This window comes from Rattus norvegicus, chromosome 16 (assembly GCF_036323735.1).
Source record: "Rattus norvegicus strain BN/NHsdMcwi chromosome 16, GRCr8, whole genome shotgun sequence".
In the NCBI taxonomy this organism is placed as follows: Eukaryota; Metazoa; Chordata; class Mammalia; order Rodentia; family Muridae; genus Rattus; species Rattus norvegicus.
The window spans coordinates 50,551,193-50,571,575 of NC_086034.1; the positions used below are offsets into that span (position 1 = coordinate 50,551,193).

Consider the following 20,383-nt stretch of genomic DNA (forward strand, 5'->3'; position numbering starts at 1 on the left):
CAAAGAAGAAACCATTGTTGCTACTCTGTGGCTTGCTTTGCCTGCAACCAGCCTGACTTAGACTGACTGGCAGCCGGGAGAGGTCTTCACCTAAAGGCTTCATCCTCAGATTCATCTGTCGTTTTTGCTCTAACACACTGTCTCCTCAAGACTGTTTTTTCAGCCTTCCTGATTCCCAGGAGAAAAGGCTTTCCATGCCATCCTTCTTTTCCCACCACAGAGAAAGCGTGCAGTAGAGTCCACCCAAGATGATGCCCACATACAGCTTCTGAAATAGGAAGCACTTGATTGGGCAAGGGATTTTTTATTTTTTTGTTTTTCATATTCTCCTCTTAGTATCAAAGCTGCAGCCAGTTTAATTCCATTAAGTGCAACTATTATTAATATTTCCCTCAGACATCAATTCCATTAGACATAAGCAGTGTTGAGTATCTCTTTTAGACATGGGATGCAAAATTATGAGTAAGACATAGTCACTACTATAGTCTCATATAACAAAATATGTCCAGTGTGCGTTTCACATTGAAAATTCTTCAAATCTCTGCACTGTCATTTGCTGGCTGTGTTATTCTGTGCAAGATGTGTCCATACACCCAAGGTCCCTCAGGAATATGGACAAACTTAGTAAATGGGAGGAAGATTTATATACTCTGAATAAAATCTAGATTGTGGTTAACAGTGAATTTGGTGATAATGATGTAATACTGCTTTGGGCAAATATTGAACAAAATAATCAACGTACTGTACAAAACTTCAAGTGTTGGCTTACCTTAGCTTCTACCATTGCTGTTCCTCCTCCATGGTCTACCTAGGCTAGCCGGGAAGCCATAATGTCGCCAGAGTGCTTTCAAACCCACAGCGGTGTTCTTCCTTTACCAGCCTGACTACAGGGTTTACAGTGTGGGCCACCAGCCCTGACCTCATCAGTATTGCTCCTGACAATCCAGTGAACCAAAACTTAATGGCCACACTTTTTCAAAAACGGAAGTGTTAAATCAGAAAATGAGTTCCTTGCTCATTCTTAGAGCCAGTGGGTCTTTTGTCGAGGGACCGTATCTGGATCATCTCCTTCTGAGCCTACATTGTCAGCTTTTGGCTGCACAGATCTGAGAGTTTGAAGGCAGCCCATGGACAGGATAATGAACACCAAGTGACAAAGGGGGTCACTTCCAGTTTGAGTTCTTGTTCTGTGCTATCTTGTGAGGAAGGTCTCGGCGGACATCGGAGTGTCTCTGATGGCTGTCCGACACTTCTTTCGTGGAAGTCAATTTTGTGGGCGTGCGTTTTTACTTGGGTTTGCTGATGTTGTCTCCCGTTCATTCCACTTGTCCTTGCTGTTGCTTTCTGTTCATGTTAAGGGTTGTGGTTAGCATCATGCAGTCAAATTTCCTCTTCAAGTCAGTGCAATCAAACTTTTGCAGGTCATTTCAAAGGAGAAACAATGAGACATATAAATGTGAAATAGCCTCTGTTAAAATAAAATAATACTGTAAAATGCTTCCAATCATATCACAGAGGAGATAGGTACTCTTTTTTTAATGTCTGGGAATCACTACTCCAGGAAATAGTTAAGTTGCCAGTCTTTGCTTTTGGGTGCTTCGAGCTGGATCAATGGTTCTCAACCTGTGGGTCTGGAGCCCTTTGTGGGTCCAAATACTGTGGTCATTAAGAAAATCTGCATATCATATATTTACATTACAGTTCATAACCGCAGCCAAGTCACAGTTACAAAGTAGCAAAGAAAATTCTTTTATGCTTGGGGATCACCACACCATGAGGAACTGAAGGCCTGAGAACCACTGCTCCTGATCTTTAAATCTTGCCATTAGTTAACTACAGTTCTCTTTGTAACAAGCTCTCAATGCACAGAGGGACTGAGCCTCTGTGAGTTGCATTGCGTTTGTAAATCGAACCTGACCGTATTATTTCAGCCATCTCAAATAATCACAACTTACATCTCTATTTTCTATTTCTGGAGTAGGGGTATTTTTAGACGCTTTTAGCTTCTTCGGAGTTCTTGCTCGCCTCAGAAAGGAGTCACACGTAGAGAAGAGATGCATGCCTAAAGCGGGAAAGTGGGCCATTTATTTTTAGACAAGGAGAGTGAGACCACCGAGTACAGAAGCAAGCTGACACCGGAAACAAATCTCCTGGAGCCAGACACTGCAGCTCCCGCCCGGTTTTGTTTTGAAAGCCGTCCACAGACACTCTAAAGTAATCATTAAATAACAGTTAAACGTATGTTAATGATTAGTTAATGATTAGGCCAAAGTGTTTCCCAGGGTGAGTGATCCCAGATGAGCCTGGGGTCACTGGCTTCCCAAGACATTGTCTCCACTCCATACTGAGGGCTGAGGTGACAGTCCAGGGTGCAGAGGTAAATGTCAGTCACAGCTGCCCTGGCCTGCCACGTGCTGATGTCGCAGTAGACTCCTCCCAGACAGTGGAACTTGATGGGGAAAAGCTCAAAGTTTTTGTTGTGTGAATGAGGAATATTATGTCACGTCAGCTGCCATGCCCCCAATGGTCACCGAAGTCATTTCCAATTTCCATTTGAAACTATATGTGTGCACATATGTGCTGAAAGGCGCTCGAGCGCGCACATACATGCATGCACGCATGCACACGAATCATTCTCCAGAAAGGGACCACCTTGTACTAGAATGGCAATGTTACAAAGGGGCTGCCTTGGTAGACTTTGTCATAATTCAATATACCAACATTCCTCTAAGAATTTTCATATTGTAATAGCTCGAACTTTTAATAATGGTAAATCATCTTAACATTTCAATGTTTCTCTTTTGGGGGCTGTGTTTCTATGTTCTGTGACTTTTTTGTGTATGTTTATGTGTGTGTATTGGGGACCTAGCCCCATCACTGAGCTACACCGCAGCCCTTCCACCACCTTCATAAAAATTCAGATGAAGCCGAGGGGAAAGCGCTCGCTTAGTTAAGTCATTAGCAAACAAAAACATTTGATGTGTAGTTCTGAAAGATGCTGTGACATAGGCAATCCCACGAAGGAGCCAGTAGTGCTACAAGACTCTGAGTAAGGAACCATGGGGCTTCGTGGCCAGCTGCTAGTAACTGTCACTAACGAATCCTCTGCCACCTTCCCGATAGAGGCCAAGCAGCGTTTTGGCAGGCAGCGACTAGTACACAAACCCCACAAATGATTTCATTCTGTACTTTGAATGCTCTTGAAATAGCCATATTCTTTAACACTGACAATTGGTCCTCCAAGATCCTGTGGGCCGGTAATGGCACGCCCCTTTTGGCCGGTTGAGTAAGGAGTATATTAGTAAGGCATTTTTTCTGTTAAGCAGGAGAAGGAAGGCTTCTTTCAATCAGTTACCCCTCCCCCCCCAAATTAGAAAAACCCAACAACAGTAGGAAAATAAGTCTACCATAGAAACGATAACTTCATTCTCTCTGTGACCGAAACAGTAGCTTTACTTTCCTCAGCCTCTACCTTGGCTGTCAGTGGGCAGCGGGGAAGACCACTACCTAGGTGTATCCATAGCAGTTTTATACTACATCTATGGAGTGAGAAAAGAAAAAAAATTACCTTTATTAGAAGAATTTTAAAAATCTCGTCATGCATAAAATAATATAAATCAAACAAGGCAGAAGGAAACATAGGAGTTAAATGTATTTATGTCAAATCAAGGCACATTGATGGCCATTCATTTATGTCCCACAACCAAAAAGAAAGGAGGGAGAAGAAAAACGTAGTAGACATATGAAATATAGGCAGCTGTTCCTTTACCTTTTCCTTCTTCCTTCCCCTCCCTACATCTGTTCATTCATAAAGCCTGTGATTTTATAATCACAGGGGAACTTGCCACATCAAACATTGGTGCTTTTGCATACAAAACCCCTCATGTAGTTGATAAAGAGAGTAATCTTTTGTCGCTTTGACAACCGGAAAACGTATGGAGGTGGAGAAATACTGACTTCAGAAAAACCCATATGTGGGTCAGCAAGGCGTAGGCTCTGAACTAATATTAGCCTTTAGAGATAATAACCAATAGTAATGGATTCAAATGCCAAAATATTGCCTAACGCATTCTGTCAACATGCATATAAACACAGCGGGAAATCCAAACAAAAGCTAATTTATGGGGAATGATGTCTTCCTAATGACTGCGTAGACCACGGGGGTCCACATTGTAAGCTACCGTCTGTACATGAGAGGGTCCGTCTTACGTAGAAACCTTGGTTGCTCTCTGGAAGTATGCATCAAGTATAATCACGGCCCCATATTTAGGAGTATTTTTCTTATTTTTTTTCCCTGTAAAACCTAGTCATTCCACACGTACATCACGTAGAGTTAGAGATTCATGAAGTTGAGTGAAAGCAAGATACGTACGCCAAGTTAAAGTCTTATTATACTTTGAACTACATAGGGTAGTATTTGAAATTTTAAAAAAAGGAGCAAAGGTGTGTTCTAGTATGTTGATATTTTATTGATACCCAGATTTTTTTTTATTCCCCCAAAGATTCCTAAATCTATTGACACGTCATAGAAGGTCAATCTAAAAGCAATCTAGAGACCATCTCAGGCAGACTTTGTAGATTTTCACCTAAATAAGCTGCAATGCCAGCTGGAATGCAGCAGACTGGAGGCCAGCACTCGACTCAGGTGCCTTTTAGTGTACACGAAGGCTATCCCGGCAGTCTGTGTTGCAACTGTCCCACTGACTGTAAAAAGGTCAGCTCTGGGTTTTATTCCTGCAGCTTCTATTGAGGGGTCTGTAACGAGTCTTCTGCCCACAGATTATTTGGGGGAACACATTCATGATGGATGAGAGAGGAAGGGACAGGATCGGGAAACTAGGCCTTTGCTCGCTTGGGTGAATATTCCGGATTTGGGACACTAAAGAAGACTGAATCGCAGACATTCAGCATGACGTCTCAGAAGCCGGTTCTCCCCACCAGACCTCAGTTCTCATATTATCTTGTGCCTCTTGTCTTTGCGAGATGGCTCCCTCGCTCCTGTAATATTAAACAGCATTTAGGCCATAATGGTGGGGCCTGCTAAGATCCTTTCTCAGTGTTGCCAGGAACTCGGAGTGTACTCCTCAGGCTTCAGGCTGCTGGTAGCAAAGGGGGCTGCCTCTGTGTTCCCTTCGCAACATCCCCTGTCATTTGCTCCAAGGTTCTGGCAGACGGCTGGACTCTGTCACCAGCTGTCACCAGCCGTTCTTCCCAGCCACCCTTGGCAGGATGCGAGGTCTCAGACAGCCAGTAGAAATAATAGTAGCTGTGGTAACAACTTCAGTGGCATGGTCCCCAGAGACAAGATCAAATTTGGCACCTTTCCTCTCAACAGGAATCTAAAAATGGCACTGAATTTGCTACTTGGTGGTATATAATTTTATTTAATTACACATTTTTTGGTTTCAAGTGTTCTACATGCTCGTTGCTAAGTGTCAAATGAACTTACACTGGTAAAACACTGGCATTTCCCGCTCTTATGAGGAGGTAGGTGGTAGCAGTAAAGCCGTGGGTTTCTTAATCTCCATCCACCTTGAAAACATGGAGAGGATGCATGCTGTGATTTTCCCCACTGGAATAGTCCTCAGATCTGAAAGAAAACCCCTTCGTAAAATTTTACTGATGCATCTTTACCAACACACTGTCTCAAAATTATTTTCAATTCATGAGGGCCCCCCTCCCCTTTAACTTGTACTAGAAAAACCCACCAAGGGCAAAAACCTAAGAGATTATAGAGAGAATGTTGGTCAACTATGTAAGAAATACTTTAATTTTTTTTTCAAAATCATAAAAATTGGTTACAGTCCAAGGATACGATAGCCAGCCTAAAACGAGACATTCTGGGGCTGGCGAGAGGGCTCAGCGGGTAATGGTGCTTGCAGCTCCAGCCTGGAAAAGTCTGTTCAACTCCTGGAACCCACGTGACGGTGGAAGAAGAGAAACAACTTGACAGAGTTGTCCTCCGATCTCCACACATTCGCCATGATGGATGTGTGTGTATCCATACACACAATAATAATAATAATAATAATAATAATAATAATAATAATAATAATAGAGAATTGTTGTAAAGAAACAGTTTGGAGGAGGCTGCTTGACTGGAGCAAAGGTTTTGATGATCATCTTTGGCTTAAACACCATGTAAGCCGCTCAGAGAGTTGATATTATAACTTTTTATCACTCACATTAGTTTCTATTTTGTGAGGGGAAAATGGCAGATGTTACAACTTAATTTAAAATTGCACTGCAAGGGAATCATCTAAGACAGTGATCCTCATGTGGTGACCCCAACCAGAAAGTTCTTTTCGTGGCTATTTCATAACTGCAATTTTGCTACAGTTATGAATTGTAATGCAAATAGCTGGGTTTCCTGGTCATCTTAAGTGACCCCTATGAAAGGGTTGTTTGACCACCCCAAAAGGGTCATGACCCATATGTTGAGAGCCACCGATCTGAAAGATCTATGGTCTACAAGGCCCGTGTTTCTGAAGTGGAATAGCTTCCTGAGAACTCAGGATCACACACAGAACATGGAACTCCCTGATTCTTCCAGGACAGAAAACACTTGGGGACCCTTCGTCTCCAACCCACAGCACTGTGACTGCAGGTTCAGGCCACCACCCCCAGACTGTTATATACCGGGATCCAGATGCAGGTCCTCACGCTTGTGTGGCAAGCATTCTAACAGCTGAGCCTTCTCCCAGCCCAGGGTTTGCATTTTGATGACAAGTAATGAAAGCTAGGGTTTCTTAAGTATTACCACAACTCTATGGCCTTTGTGACCACCACCTTTAATTTTAAAATAAATGTATATAAAACAGTCATAATTTCTGTTCCAGGGGCAACAAAACTGAGCAGTTAGGAAATGAGATAATAACTCGGAACCCGTTAATTTACAGAGCTGTGATTCAACCTTGGCTTGTGTTGACCCCACTGCCACACCTTAACTGATATGGTGGAGAAAAGGGGGAACCCAGAAAGCCAAATAATGACAGGGTTTTCTAGGGATGCCAGATGTAAAACGTAAAGTTAGAAATGAGGCAATTTAGAAAGATTTTTTATTATTAGCAGCACCAATCCCAAAGTCATCTGTCCACGTGGAATCACAAGTTGAAGGTACAAACACAATGAAGATAAAAGAGAGTCAAGGCCAGGTCTGGGGTGTGTTCACCCCTTTGGGGTACATGAGACAACAGTTGAGTAAGTCAGCAGGGAGCAAATGACCTCCAAATTCTGCAGTCCCACACGACATGCTTATCTCAAGGCACTGCCCATTGTAAAGTCTGGTTTCAGGGTAGCAGTGTCCCCCTACTTCAAGCCCTTTCAGATTGTAGTTGGACTGGAGGCTGGGGTTGACATCTCATTTGAAAGCGTAACTCATACTAGAGGAGTGTGCCTCCTGCTCGCTCACGGGAGTTATGAGGGTCCTATCTCACCACACGGGCTCTTCTACGAGGGACTACCTGATACATGATGTGGCAGCTGATTCTCCCTATGGCAAGCAGTGCCAGGGAGAGATCTGAACAACGGAAACAGAAGCTCAAGCCTTCTAGAACCTCAAATGAGAAAAGACATTCCACGGTGCCTGCCTGATGCCTTCCCATTACAAGCAAGTTACTAAGTCGAACCCGCATTCTAAGGGAGGGACATGCATGAGGGCCTGAGTGAGTGCCAAGAGACAGGGACTGTTTTGAACCACCTCAGAAGTCTCCCACTACAGTTGACTCACACGCTGCCTTACTTTTCCTTAAATGCGTGTACAGTGTGACAATTGCTCTCATGTGCTCCAGGACTCATGCCAAGGTCCCCATGCCCATGCTTCTGTGATCCCTACATGGATAGGCGGCAAATTACATACCTGACTCTTCAACCTTAGTTCGGGAAGTAATACCCTTTGACTGTGGCCACATTTTATGGCTGGAAACAGTCACAAGGCTTTCAGAGATCAGAGAAGAGATATTGTATTATACAAAATAGCCTATCAGAAAACTCACACAGGAGTTGTTGAGGTTACCTGAGAAGCAATGGTCAAAATGCTAGGGAAAAAGAAAAAAAAAAACCAAAAAACCATGCAGGTGAACTACCAGAGAAGGCTGAGAATGGGTGACGATGGGTGGCTGACGTTGACAGATACCACTGGTGAGTCTCCAGAGAGGCTACTTTTGACGAAGCAATCCAAGAGATCCCATAACCACTGAAAGGAGTCTTATTATATACACCCCCTGTAGCCACAGGGGCTAAGGAGATGGCTTACAAAGCAAGCATGAGGACAAGAGTTCAGATCTCAAAAGGTTTCCAAAAGCCGGAGAGGTGTGGCTATCACTGTAAACCCATGCGTCTTGGAGGCAGAGAGCAGAGCCTCAGGGCACACTGGCTGGCTCGAAGGACTAGCTGATCAGCGTGCTCTGGGTTCAACTGAGAAACCCTGACTCCGTGCAAAAGGTGGAGAGGGAGTGAAGAAGACCTGGATGCCAATGTAGAGCTTCCATGGGCTCACAGACATGTGCCCCAACACATGGGAACATGCATACACACAGGAACACACACATGTAGAAGCAAAATTAAGTTGACTCCATACTGTCAACTTCCCAAGGACACCAGTTAATCGGACGGATTGGACATGCTAACTTGTGTTTGCATTGTTATGGAATCAGTCTCCCAAGCTGCTTCAAAATGCAAGACAGAAGTTCCATGCCCATTAAGTAGCCTCCCCCCAACCCCCACCTATTTCATCCCCCACCATCATCCCTACTAGCCAGCACTCTACTGGATTTTGCTATGAATTTCAAATTTCCTAATGGCGTGTGAGTGGATCCATATTCGCCCTTTTGCAATTAGACTATTCTACCTGACACAGGTCTTCACATTTCATCTGTAACTGTATACAGTGTGATTCCCTCCAATTAATGTTTTTAATTAATTATTTTATTTATTAATATTTCAAATGTTGTCCCCCTTCCTGGTTTCCCCTCTGCAAACCCCCTATCCCCTCCCGGCTCCTTTGCTTCTGAGGGTGCTCCTCTAACCACTCACTCACTCCTGACTCACCACCCTGGCATTCCCCCATGCTGGGGAATCGAGCCTCCACAGAACCAAGCGCCTCCCCTCCTATTGATGCCAGACAAGGCCATCCTCTGCTACATATGTGTCTGGATCCATGGGTCCCTCCATGTGTACTCTTTGGTTGGTGGTTTAGTCTCTGGGAGCTCTGGGGATCCGATTGGTTGCTTTGTTGTTCTTCCTATGGGGTTGCCATCTCCTTCAGCTCCTTCAGTCCTTCCCCTAACTCCTCCATTGGGGTCCCTCAGGCTCATCCCGATGGTTGGCTGTGAGTATCTGCATCTGTTTTAGTCAGGTGCTGGTAGAACCTCTCAGCGGACAGCCAAACCAGGCTCCTGTCAGCAAGCGCTCCTTGGTATCAGCAATAGTGCCTTCTTACGTCTGAATAATATCCAGGATGCGTGTACTCACACTTCCTTCACTCGCGCCCATCTGAGGGCTCACTATACTGTTTTCAATAAGTTGAAACCTTTCCAATCTTACCAGAAGTTCACACAGGCAGAAGGTTTCCCCGACCCCTTACCAAGACAAATCAGAGATTCAAACCGCAGAGCAGTCTGGGAGGCTGAGGACCGACAGTCACTGACACAGTGCCGGAAGTTGCTTGAACATAGCGTTTCCTTCCAGACACCTGTGCACAGAACCCGTCCCACTGTTCTCCCCGTGACGGAGTCACTTCCATCCTGTTCTGCAGCCACCTCTGTGTGCACCGTTATTCTAGTTGTCACTTAGGCTCTGACAGAATGTAGCTGTAGTCTTGAACATAATGACACTTGGAAGGAAGGTTTGGAAAGCCAGCTTATGGTGACCATGAAGAATGCGGCAAATACTTTCCCATGGCTTCAAATCTGTTTTCCAGTTCAGGATTGAACTCATCTTTATTTGCAGATGTATTTAATTAGGCTAATTTTCCCTCTGTTTGTCTGCCAACATATCCGTGTAGTTTTATTACACCACTGTTTAGTAATTTGTGGGACAATTTTGACCAAGTTTGTTGCCTGCCCCTCTCTTCTTTCCCGTTAACCCTACATATGGATATGTGTGTAACTTGAGGTACACACAAACCTCAGAGCTCACTCCAAACAATGGCAGTTTTAATGTAGGTAATATCCTAAGATCTAACAACCCATTGCCTTCTGTTTTTAGTGAGCCAGATGTGACATCAGTTGTGGTGCTATAATTGTTGTAATGATTGAGTGCATGTGTGCGTGCGTGAATGTGTGCATGTGCTTGTGCAGGCATACACTGTACGTGCATATGTGTTTTTGTGTGTGTGTGTGTGTGTGTGTATGCATGTGTGTGTGCGCACATGTGCACATGTGTAATAAAAGCTCTTATCCATCTGGCAAAGAAAATAGCTCTCCTACTACAAACATCCTTACATTTGCTATCTGTGTACAATCTTATAGATTATCTCTACCCTTCAAAGTCTATCAAAACCAGGAATACATTCAAATCTATCATTCAAGAAAATGTAATGTAAAGCATGACAATCATGATCAATTATTTCTCATGGAAAGTTGGTCCCTGTGGAATACAGGCAATGAGTTTTATCCCAATAAACCCCCGGGGGACTTGAAAACATCGGACAACGAAACGCACTCAGTGTGTGGTTCCTACCAAACCTCCTGCCCCGGGTTAACATCAAGAGTACTGGGGAGTCTGTTCCCGAATTGTGATTCATGAGTACCAACAATCTGTAGCCCAGTGACCCTGCCACATGTTGTGAAAACGAAGCTCACTCCATATTGCTGGACCAAGAAAAGACCCAAATCCGAGCTGTGTTGTCCAACGGAGGTGTGTAGCTTTTGTACCCTTGTAAAGTTGAAAACCCCAAAAGCAAGCCATTGGAAGCCGGAGACGGTCTGAATTGATTGTTGATGTGGTAGAGTACACCTGTCAACCCTTTGCCGTCTGCAGACCCAGTTCCCATTATTTTCTTCAGAACTTGCTGAAGTATGTAAAACCTTGAAGAGTGTGTGAAGCGATAAATGTTTAGAAAGCTCCTGACATTTTGCTGCTCACACACTATGTAATTTAATGCGAAATGACATATGAAGATATAACCCCCTTGTAAGATGACGACTTATAAATTCAAGAATTCTAAAGCCTATAACTTAATCCGTGAAAATCAGACTTTAAACAGAATCTCTGGAAGACCAGACTTTAAACAAGGAGTCGGCATTTATGCATTTATAACAGATATACAGCATAGACATCACTCCATTAGTTATATTTCTTACTAACATTGTGCATTTATGGCAGAGCTTATTAACAGGACAACATCCTGAAATTGCTAACATCCCACCTATCATGTATATAATAATAATAATAATAATAATAATAATAATAATAATAATAATAGATTTCAGTCAGATGCTTTTCCTGCATTCTACTGAAGGAGCCGTTTATTAATTGATAATCTGCATATCTTTCATATTTACTCATTCAAGGTTTATACTTTTTCAAAAACTACCATCTTACTTACAGAATATTGTCTTAGATTTGAATTTTTCAGAAGCTGGACGTACTGCTCGTTTTCCTCCATTGAATTAACATAACCATTGACCTATACAAGGTATCGTGAGTCCTAAACTTAACCCAAACCCGTGTCGGACAGACAGCACATGTAGCCTGTAACTCCCATTCCAGAAGATCCACACATACACATAAATTTACAATAAAAATGCTTTAAACTTAAAAGCATCAATGCAGTCTAGATAGTCTTCTTCTCCCAGATGTCCGTGTCCACCATCTTGAGCGATGAGGTGGATTTCCAGCTTTGTGTAGTTGAACGAATGCTTAGGGAAAGGCACCATGGTCTGGTTAGGCAATGCCAACAGATTGCATGCGTTGGTAATCTGAAATCTAGAGTACAGAAATAAAATACTTACAGAGGAAAAATGCCTGCTGAATCCCGAATACAATTCTTATACTCTGTCGAATCTTTATATGCATTACATAAGCTAGACCTGCTTCAGTTTTCAGTCAACACGATATGGATCATTGATTTTCCAAAGATTAGATACTAGACTAAGGACTGAACCTAAGTGTAAGTACATCAACGACGGTGCTCTTTGCCCTGGTGTTACTTACTTTTGCTTGTTTGTTGTTTTAGTTTTTTAACAACACAGCTTGGATATGTAATAACAGTTCTCTGTCAGAGTCAGAACCACCTTTAAGATGCTTTCTGAAAAAACACCAGTCCTTTTCCAGATCACATGTAAATTGCAGTGTACATAATGATCAAAATATCAGAACAAAATTCTCTTTCATCATACCCTAACATGGCGGTCATTGGGTTTCTCTGTGAGTGCGCCCTTCCTGGGGAAGTCATTTCTCCACTATCTCCATATAGTGGAAGTCAACATCTAGTCATTATTAGTGGCCAAAATGCTAGTGACATATGAATATTTTACACAAAGTAATAAAAATATTAAAATTTAACATATGTATTAAATGTATACACTCGTATTCCTGTCATATAGTTCTCTTTTCTAAATATTTTAAACAAGGAATTGATAAACAAAAAAATTTAATAGCCGTATATGAGTTACAATTTTATAAAATTATTTTCCTTCCCACTTCCCATGACTTATTTGATAGGTGCATGCTGGTGGCTTGAATCACAGGCTTATAAATTTAAAATTGATTCTCCTCAATTTAAAGTGTAGCACACACCTGTAATCCCAGCGTGGAGAAGGCAGAGGCAGGTGGATCTCTGTGAGTTCAAGGACTTGTTTGCTGCATGTAGAGAGTTCCAAGATGGAGCTATAGAGAGAGGGTGAGGAAGGAGGGGGGGGAAGGAGGACGGAGGGAAGAAAGATTGTTGTACTTTTGTTTCACACATCTCAGTCCACCCTGATCATCCCATATGCTATCCAGTTCCTCTGTGAAACAAGACCTGGCTTTTCAGCACAATCCAGTGAGGACAGTCGTGGCTTTGGAGACCATGACGCAATTGTAACAGCCTGCTAAATCTTTAACCAACACGTGTTCAAGAAGGGTTGGTGAGTGATGCAGCAGATGATTCCACGGCTTTCTTAAAATGTGGAACACAGACAAGCCAGAATAAATAGTGTCTCGTGCTTAAGTCCTTCCTGGTGCCCATTAACTGAGTGACACTCGATCATTATTGAAATTCTGTCATGTGCAGGGCACACCGTGTAGATTGCATGTGTTTGAGGAATTCTGCTTATGATCTGTATTGCACAATTATTCCTGTTACTTCATAAGATGGGAATGTAAACTTTACATGTGAGTCTTGTTATAAACATGCTAAGCGCTCGCCTTTGGCGTGTGGAGTGGCAGACCTTTCAACAGCTTGTATGCTTTACCCCCAGCAATGCATCTATTTGGCCTCAACTGGCACTTACAGCAGACGGAAAATGACACATTCGAGAATGGAAAAGTGAACTCTGACACCGTGCCAACACACACTGTATCGTTACCTTCTGGCGACAATGGTAAGAGGGAGCCATGGAGCATGTGGTTTGTTTTATCTCTTTAACGTCACTCTCCATAAACTTGGCCTTAACCATGCTTGCATTCAGCGTATGAGAAAGAAGAGAGGTTTGGAGGTGGTAGATATCATCTGCTCATGAATGTCTTTACTAATTTATTTGAAAGTTCAACACGTGTATCACAGGACTCGTACAATTGTCTGCCTTTGGTGGCTGATGGTTTGTCTCTTCTGCCATTCCCTTTTTCTGAGCATGTCCCAGGTTTTGTTTTCAGGAGATAACTAGATACAGTTCAGAATGTCACCTCTCAGGGTACCTTGGGTCTATTACGTTTTCTTAATTGGACTTGCACATGGAGTAGAGATAGCATACTAATCTTATTACAAAAGCTTTTAAATATAAACCACATTAAAGGATTGTAACTTATTGACCTTTTCCCCAAGTCGCCCTTCCTCCAAACCTTTTAGAGTTTGCACTTTGAGGTCATAGAGACTTTCCAATCAATGGTCTCTGAATAAAAATGGAATTTATGTGGCTAGAGAATGCTGTATTTCATTTTTCCAATATAAACCCCTCAAAATGGACACATGCATACATACATTGGTGTTGGACGTAGTTTCAGGTGATTTATGGGTGCACAGGTGCACACCTTGGCAGTGATGTCCTCTGCCACTTTGAAGAACAAACGTTGATGAGTTATTTCTCAAAGCAACCTCCCAGACACCGTTGTCTTCTGTCTGTCATGCGATGAATTATCTGCTTTAAGGAATTTCCTTTGCTCTTCCTCCTCTGCTCCCTCCCTGGGGCATTTGAGCTATGCTTTCCCACCAGTGATTTGCATCTCGCACGCCTCAATTCTTTTGCAAGGAGAGAACAAAGCCGTCGCCTCTTTTTGAAGCCCTCCTTTACTGGTGGGCTGAAGATTTGAACATGTTCTCAGTTGTTAACCTTTCATCGTTTACCGTGACAATGCTGCTCTCTGACAGCAGTTCTCAAGCCGTGGGGCCGTGACCCCTTTGTGCATCAAGGGACCCTTTTCTACAAGGGCTGCCCAAGATTGTCTGCATATCAGTATTTACATTCCAATTCGTGGCAGTAGCAAAATTACAGGTATGAAATAGCAACAGATAACGTTTTGGTTGGGGGTCACCATAACATAGGGAACTGTAATATTAAAGGGCTGCAACATTAGGAAGGTTGAGAGCCACTGTTTACACCACATCTCTTCTACCTTAAGGTGACTGAGGAGTTTTAAACCTTAGATTTTTCACAATAGTAGTAAATATTACCCCATGTAGAAACTTTCATACAAAGAGCTATAATCTGGTATCTGCCACGTCACCCCAGGGCATCACTGTAGAGTGGGATTGTGACGGAGAAGAAATATTTCCTAATTGAAACTGCAAGTAGCACGTTTCACCGAAGTAATGCTTAATTAGCATGACTGCTATGTATTTTCAAACATTGGCGCCATGTGTAAACAGATCAGGAAACTACACGGGAATTAAGATCTATTTGTGTTGCCTGAAATTGAAGCTACCTTTTTAAGTGGATGATCAGCACAAAACTAGTCAAATAGAACTTATGAGTTACACCAGGGATTATTTCTACAAGTGGCAAATCATAGTTCTAAGGACTTCCATGCTTGTTCCAAACCTGTTGTCATTAAAATGAAAACATTGTAGCCAACTAGCGTCACTGAGCTCAAAATGAGGGACCCTGAGACAGCTGCTGGTGCAGAGATGCTCACTCCGGGCTCAGTCGGAGCTGCAGACATCTTTCCCAGGAGTATTAACTCTCATGAGCGTGTCTCGGTGCACAGAAGCACACGTTCTAATCCAAGTTCCTCCACCTATTTACTTTGGTACATTGGGCAAAGCGACTTGTCACTCAGATTTGCAAGGAAGTTTAGAAGAACCCTAGAATAGACTGAGATCCTCTCAGCTCCAGAACGTTTGAAGCACACAGTAGGATTACAGTCTCTCTTTTTTTTTTTGGTTCTTTTTTTCGGAGCTGGGGACCGAACCCAGGGCCTTGCGCTTCCTAGGTAAGCGCTCTACCACTGAGCTAAATCCCCAGCCCCAGGATTACAGTCTCTTGATAGTGTGGCTGCCTAAGAGATCTCTGAATACAGTTACTAAGCCTGGGGACGATAGTAGCAGAGAGAATACATGTTCACCAAACCTGCATATCCATGCACATGGTCATCATCTAGAAATGAAATTCCTCAATATTTGTCTTTCCATGGAGAAACACGCTCCAGTTCCTTCTATTCTGTTTCATTCTATCTCCCCCAATAAATGCTACTATGAAAATAATGTCATCATTTACGGTCAGCTAAAGTTTCAAAAATGACTTCTCTCACCCAGCAGATTGTTAATATATACCACCGAAGTGACTGTGTGTAAGTTTACCCACAGTATCTTTACCATCGTTGCATAAAGAAATCTTTCCCAAAGTGACGGTCACAGACCTCCCTTTCCTGATTCACTTGTGAACACCATTGAACAGACCTCCCAGCCTGGCTACAGAGCCACAGGATTTATAGAAATCTCTGGTCAGGGTAGGAGAGGAGGCTGTGTCTTAGCGCAGACTTTGTTGAAAATGTGACCTACACAGTTCACTTGCCTATTTTACTATTTCCCAGATAAAACCCCAAATCCCCACATTGTAAAGATGTAATTCTGTCTGTTTTTCAAGTAGAGACGCTAGGTATTTAGTTCTTCAGTGGGCTGGGAGGAGATGTATTTGCACGAATGGAGGAGCCTATAATCTACTTCTTGTAATAAAAAAAAGAAATAAAAGAAGGAAGAAAAGAAAGGAAGGAAAAGAAAACAAAAGGGAAAAGAAAAAAGGCCTCTTTGGTAAATTTGCAATATCCATGACCCGTCTGTCACCCACCAACTTAGAATTGTGAACCGTCCAGACCAGCAGATCACATAATCTCTTTGACCACAATCTTGGAGAAGGCCTCAAAGTCTCTCACAAAATTCACTAGAATTAACTGTGCTAAGCACAATGCGGAAATTACTTCCAGGTTTTGAAATGCAATACTCTTCACTTCTGTGGCTCTGTTTTGCTTTCTTTGTTTCTTGAACGTAAGCCCCGTTCAAGAAACAGTCGCTGTGCGGATGGCTCTTGCTTGCCCTCAGTCCTGCACCAAAGCTCCTCAGAAGTGGTGACATCTAAGAGGAGAATCCGGGTGATACTGTTATCCATTACTAACTCCTAATGTTTTTCCTTGGCTGAGAACGGTAGGGATGATACAGCATAAGTGTGGGATCTCTCACGACACTAACAGAAATGGACCAAGAGGCAAGATTAGAGTTTGGATCTCAAATAGCTTCCTTCTAGAAACTAAAATTACTCCCTGGACCAACAGACTCATTTAGTTTAATGTACTGGAAAGAATTACACAGGACTGGACTCGGATGTGAGCTCCTCACGTGCTTAGTTTATAACCACTTAGTTAACCTTCTGAGCCTTGATTCCCTCACATGTAAAGAGAGACTAATAACACTTACTTCTTGGCTTGCCAACCTCAGCCGCCTGGCTTCCCACACTATATCTTCCTTGTGTTGTGCTAGCCTCCGTGATTCCCAATAGTGATTTTGCCCTATTCTATCTCAAACCCCACTTTGCAATCTACTAAACAGAAAAACAGAAACCTCCAGAGTGCCTGTTCTTGGTTTCCTGTAAGCAAATCTCTATTCTACATGCATTACCTACATTTCTCATCGTTGGAACAAAATACCCAACAAAGGCAACTTAAAGAAGGGGGACGTTGTCTCACAGTTTGACCGGACAGCCATCAGGGTGTGGTGCGAGCAGCAGGAGGCAGCTGATCGCATCGCATCCATGGGAAGCAGACAGAAACGAATGCTTGGTTCACTTTCTCCTACTTTATTCAACCCAAGCCCATGGTATGGTGTCCGCAATATTTAATGGAATTAGTCCCACTTCAGTTAACACAGTCTAGAAACTCAGTTGCAGACAGTCCCAGAGATCTGCCTCGTAGGTGATTCTAGACCCCGTTAATTTAACAGTCAATATAAACTACCAGACTACATTGCATGTTTGTGAATCTCTTCTTCCACCATTTTCCCAACATTCAAGGGTGTTTGTTTAACCTTCTTGACCCTAAAATCTCTTCGCTATGGGGCTGGAGAGGTGGTAGGGGTTCAGAACCTGTATTGTTCTTTCAGCATTCCCACGTTCCGTTCCTAGCACCCATATCAGCGCTCACGACCAGCTACCACTCTTGCTCCAGGAGATATGATGCCTCTGGCCTCTGAGGGCAACTGAACTTATGCACACACAGATTCACACACATAATTTGAAAATAATAACAAAAATAAATCTTTTTTAAAACTCTCCCCAGTATGCTGATATGGTCTAGCCAGCATAGAAACATCCCATTGTTTCTTAGATTTCATGAAAAATAAAAGCCTTTGGCCTCCTCCTTCTCCATCTCCAGCCTACCATGCTCCTCTTTCCTTAAAGGCAGTTTCCAGGACATACTGTGTAGACTCTAAATCCACGCCTTACCTATGTCTATGACAGTCTCCTTTCTGCACTGTTCTCTGATTTGCAGGTCTTTTTTTTTTCCATCTTTGGGTGCTCCTTAATTTTAAAAATCTTACTTGAAATATTCACCGCCATGGTCTGGATAGCACCACAATGGCCAGGTCTTTGCTCCATTCTTAGTAGCAACATCTGTTTATCCAGAGCATCCCCTTTCATCTGGTCACTAAATGCGACGATTTCTCAGGCCCCTGGTCTGTCGTAATATAATTACACTTGGTCTCATCTGCTCTTGTCTTTAGTTACCTTCTGTGTAACTTGGGCTCCATCAGTAAGTGCAGCCCACGCTGCACGCCTTAGCTCCAGACATCAACTATATAAAACCAGTCGGTACTTCTCTGGGACGTTTTCCACCCGAGTGTCTTCTCAGCCTTGCAAATTCCAAGTGTCAAAAACTGAGCGCACCAACTACTTTGGCCTTCTAGCACTGCATAGGAAAACACCCCAGAGTTCACCAGTTTAGAGAAAGCATTTTTCATCCCTCGCCATTCTGTCAGATGCCTAGGCCGTTCGTCTGCTTTTGCCTAGGACTCCTCATGCAATTGCCTCCAGATGTCCGAGGCCGCCTGAAGGCTTCATTAAGCTGGAAGGCTAAGACGGCTCACTCAACTGGCTAGCAGCGATGTTAGATACTGGTGTATGCTCGGCTGCGCTGTGGCTGTAGGAAGGACCATCTGAACATAGCCCTCCCCTCTGGTTTAGGTTCTCAGAATGCAGAAGCTGCTTCTAAGGGAGAGTATCCCAAGAGGACTCCTTCCCATTGACCCACACAGAAGCTCAGGGCTTCTCTGGACTTAGCGTCAGACATCTAGCACACCAGGAAGTTGAGTGCTCTGACCAAGTGACAGATACTAGCCAAGGTTGTCTGAGACCCTGGTTCAATCCTCACCACCACAAAAGCGTTTTAACTGATGTCATCCCAACTTCACAATAAGGGGAGTTAAGCTTGCACCCCCTCTTCTGCAATGTTTCCTGGGAATTGGGTACAGAAGTTGTATTGAAGATGGACTTATTGGAGCTGGGCTCTGCCACAGTCCAATTGCATTGTGTACAATTGCTGTACACATACATGTAAGTGTATTTATAGACAAATGCCATATACATATTTATTTATGTATTAAATGACGTTATACCACTCAGACTGACAATACTCCCCAAAACAGACCCCTAGTATCAAGAATGAATAACCTCGGGGTTGGGGATTTAGTTCAGTGGTAGAGCGCTTGCCTAGCAAGCACAAGGCCCTGGGTTCGGTCCCCAGCTCTGAAAAAAAAGAAAAGAAAAAAAAAAAAGAATGAATAACCTCCATTTCAGTTTTTGAACAGTGTAATCCAAGTGATTCCTGAAAAAAGAAAAATACAGGCTATTGTTATCACACTAGTTTGTCTCTAAGGGTTTGAAGAAATTCCCTATATTTTTTTTCTTTATTAACTTGAGTATTTCTTATTTACATTTCGATTGTTATTCCCCTTCCCGGTTTCCCGGCCAACATCCTCCTAACCCTTCCTCCTCCCCTTCTGTCTGGGCTTCCCCTCCCCATCCTTTCCCCATTACCACCCTCCCCCCAACATTCACTGGGTGTTCAGTCTTGGCAGGACCAAGGGCTTCCCCTTCCACTGGTGCTCTTACTAGACTATTCATTGCTACCTATGAGGTCAGAGTCCAGGGTCAGTCCATGTATAGTCCTTAGGTAGTGGCTTAGTCCCTGGAAGCTCTGGTTGCTTGGCATTGTTGTTCATATGGGGTCTCGAGCCCCTTCAAGCTCTTCCAGTCCTTTCTCTGATTCTTTCAACGGGGGTCCCATTCTCAGTTCAGTGGTTTGCTGCTGGCATTCGCCTCTGTATTTGCTGTATTCTGGGTATGTCTCTCAGGAGAGATCTACATCCGGCTCCTGTCGGCCTGCACTTCTTTGCTTCATCCATCTTATCTAGTTTGGTGGCTGTACGTGTATGGGCCACATGTGGGGCAGGCTCTGAATGGGTGTTCCTTCTGCCTCTGTTCTAAACTTTGCCTCCCTATTCTCTGCCAAGGGTATTCTTGTTCCCCTTTTAAAGAAGGAGTGAAATATTCACATTTTGGTCATCCTTCTTGAGTTTCGTGTGTTCTAGGCATCTAGGGTAATTCAAGCATTTAGGCTAATAGCCACTCATCAATGAGTGCATACCATGTATGTCTTTCTGTGATTAGGTTACCTCACTCAGGATGATATTTTCCAGTTCCCTCCATTTGCCTATGAATTTCATAAAGTCATTGTTTTTGATAGTTGAGTAATAGTC

General features: G+C 43.2%; 1 protein-coding gene across 22 annotated transcripts in view; it reads left to right on the forward strand.

Moving 5' to 3' along the window:
* Tenm3 (teneurin transmembrane protein 3) overlaps positions 1 to 20,383 on the forward strand; it is a 2,726,621-nt gene that overhangs the window by 2,566,461 nt on the left and 139,777 nt on the right. For all 22 annotated transcript variants that reach the window (XM_063275416.1, XM_039094506.2, XM_039094513.2 and 19 more), the window contains one exon: positions 13,404 to 13,526. In XM_063275416.1, the coding sequence (XP_063131486.1) occupies positions 13,404 to 13,526 (123 nt within the window). The remainder of the gene's footprint in view (positions 1 to 13,403; positions 13,527 to 20,383) is intronic.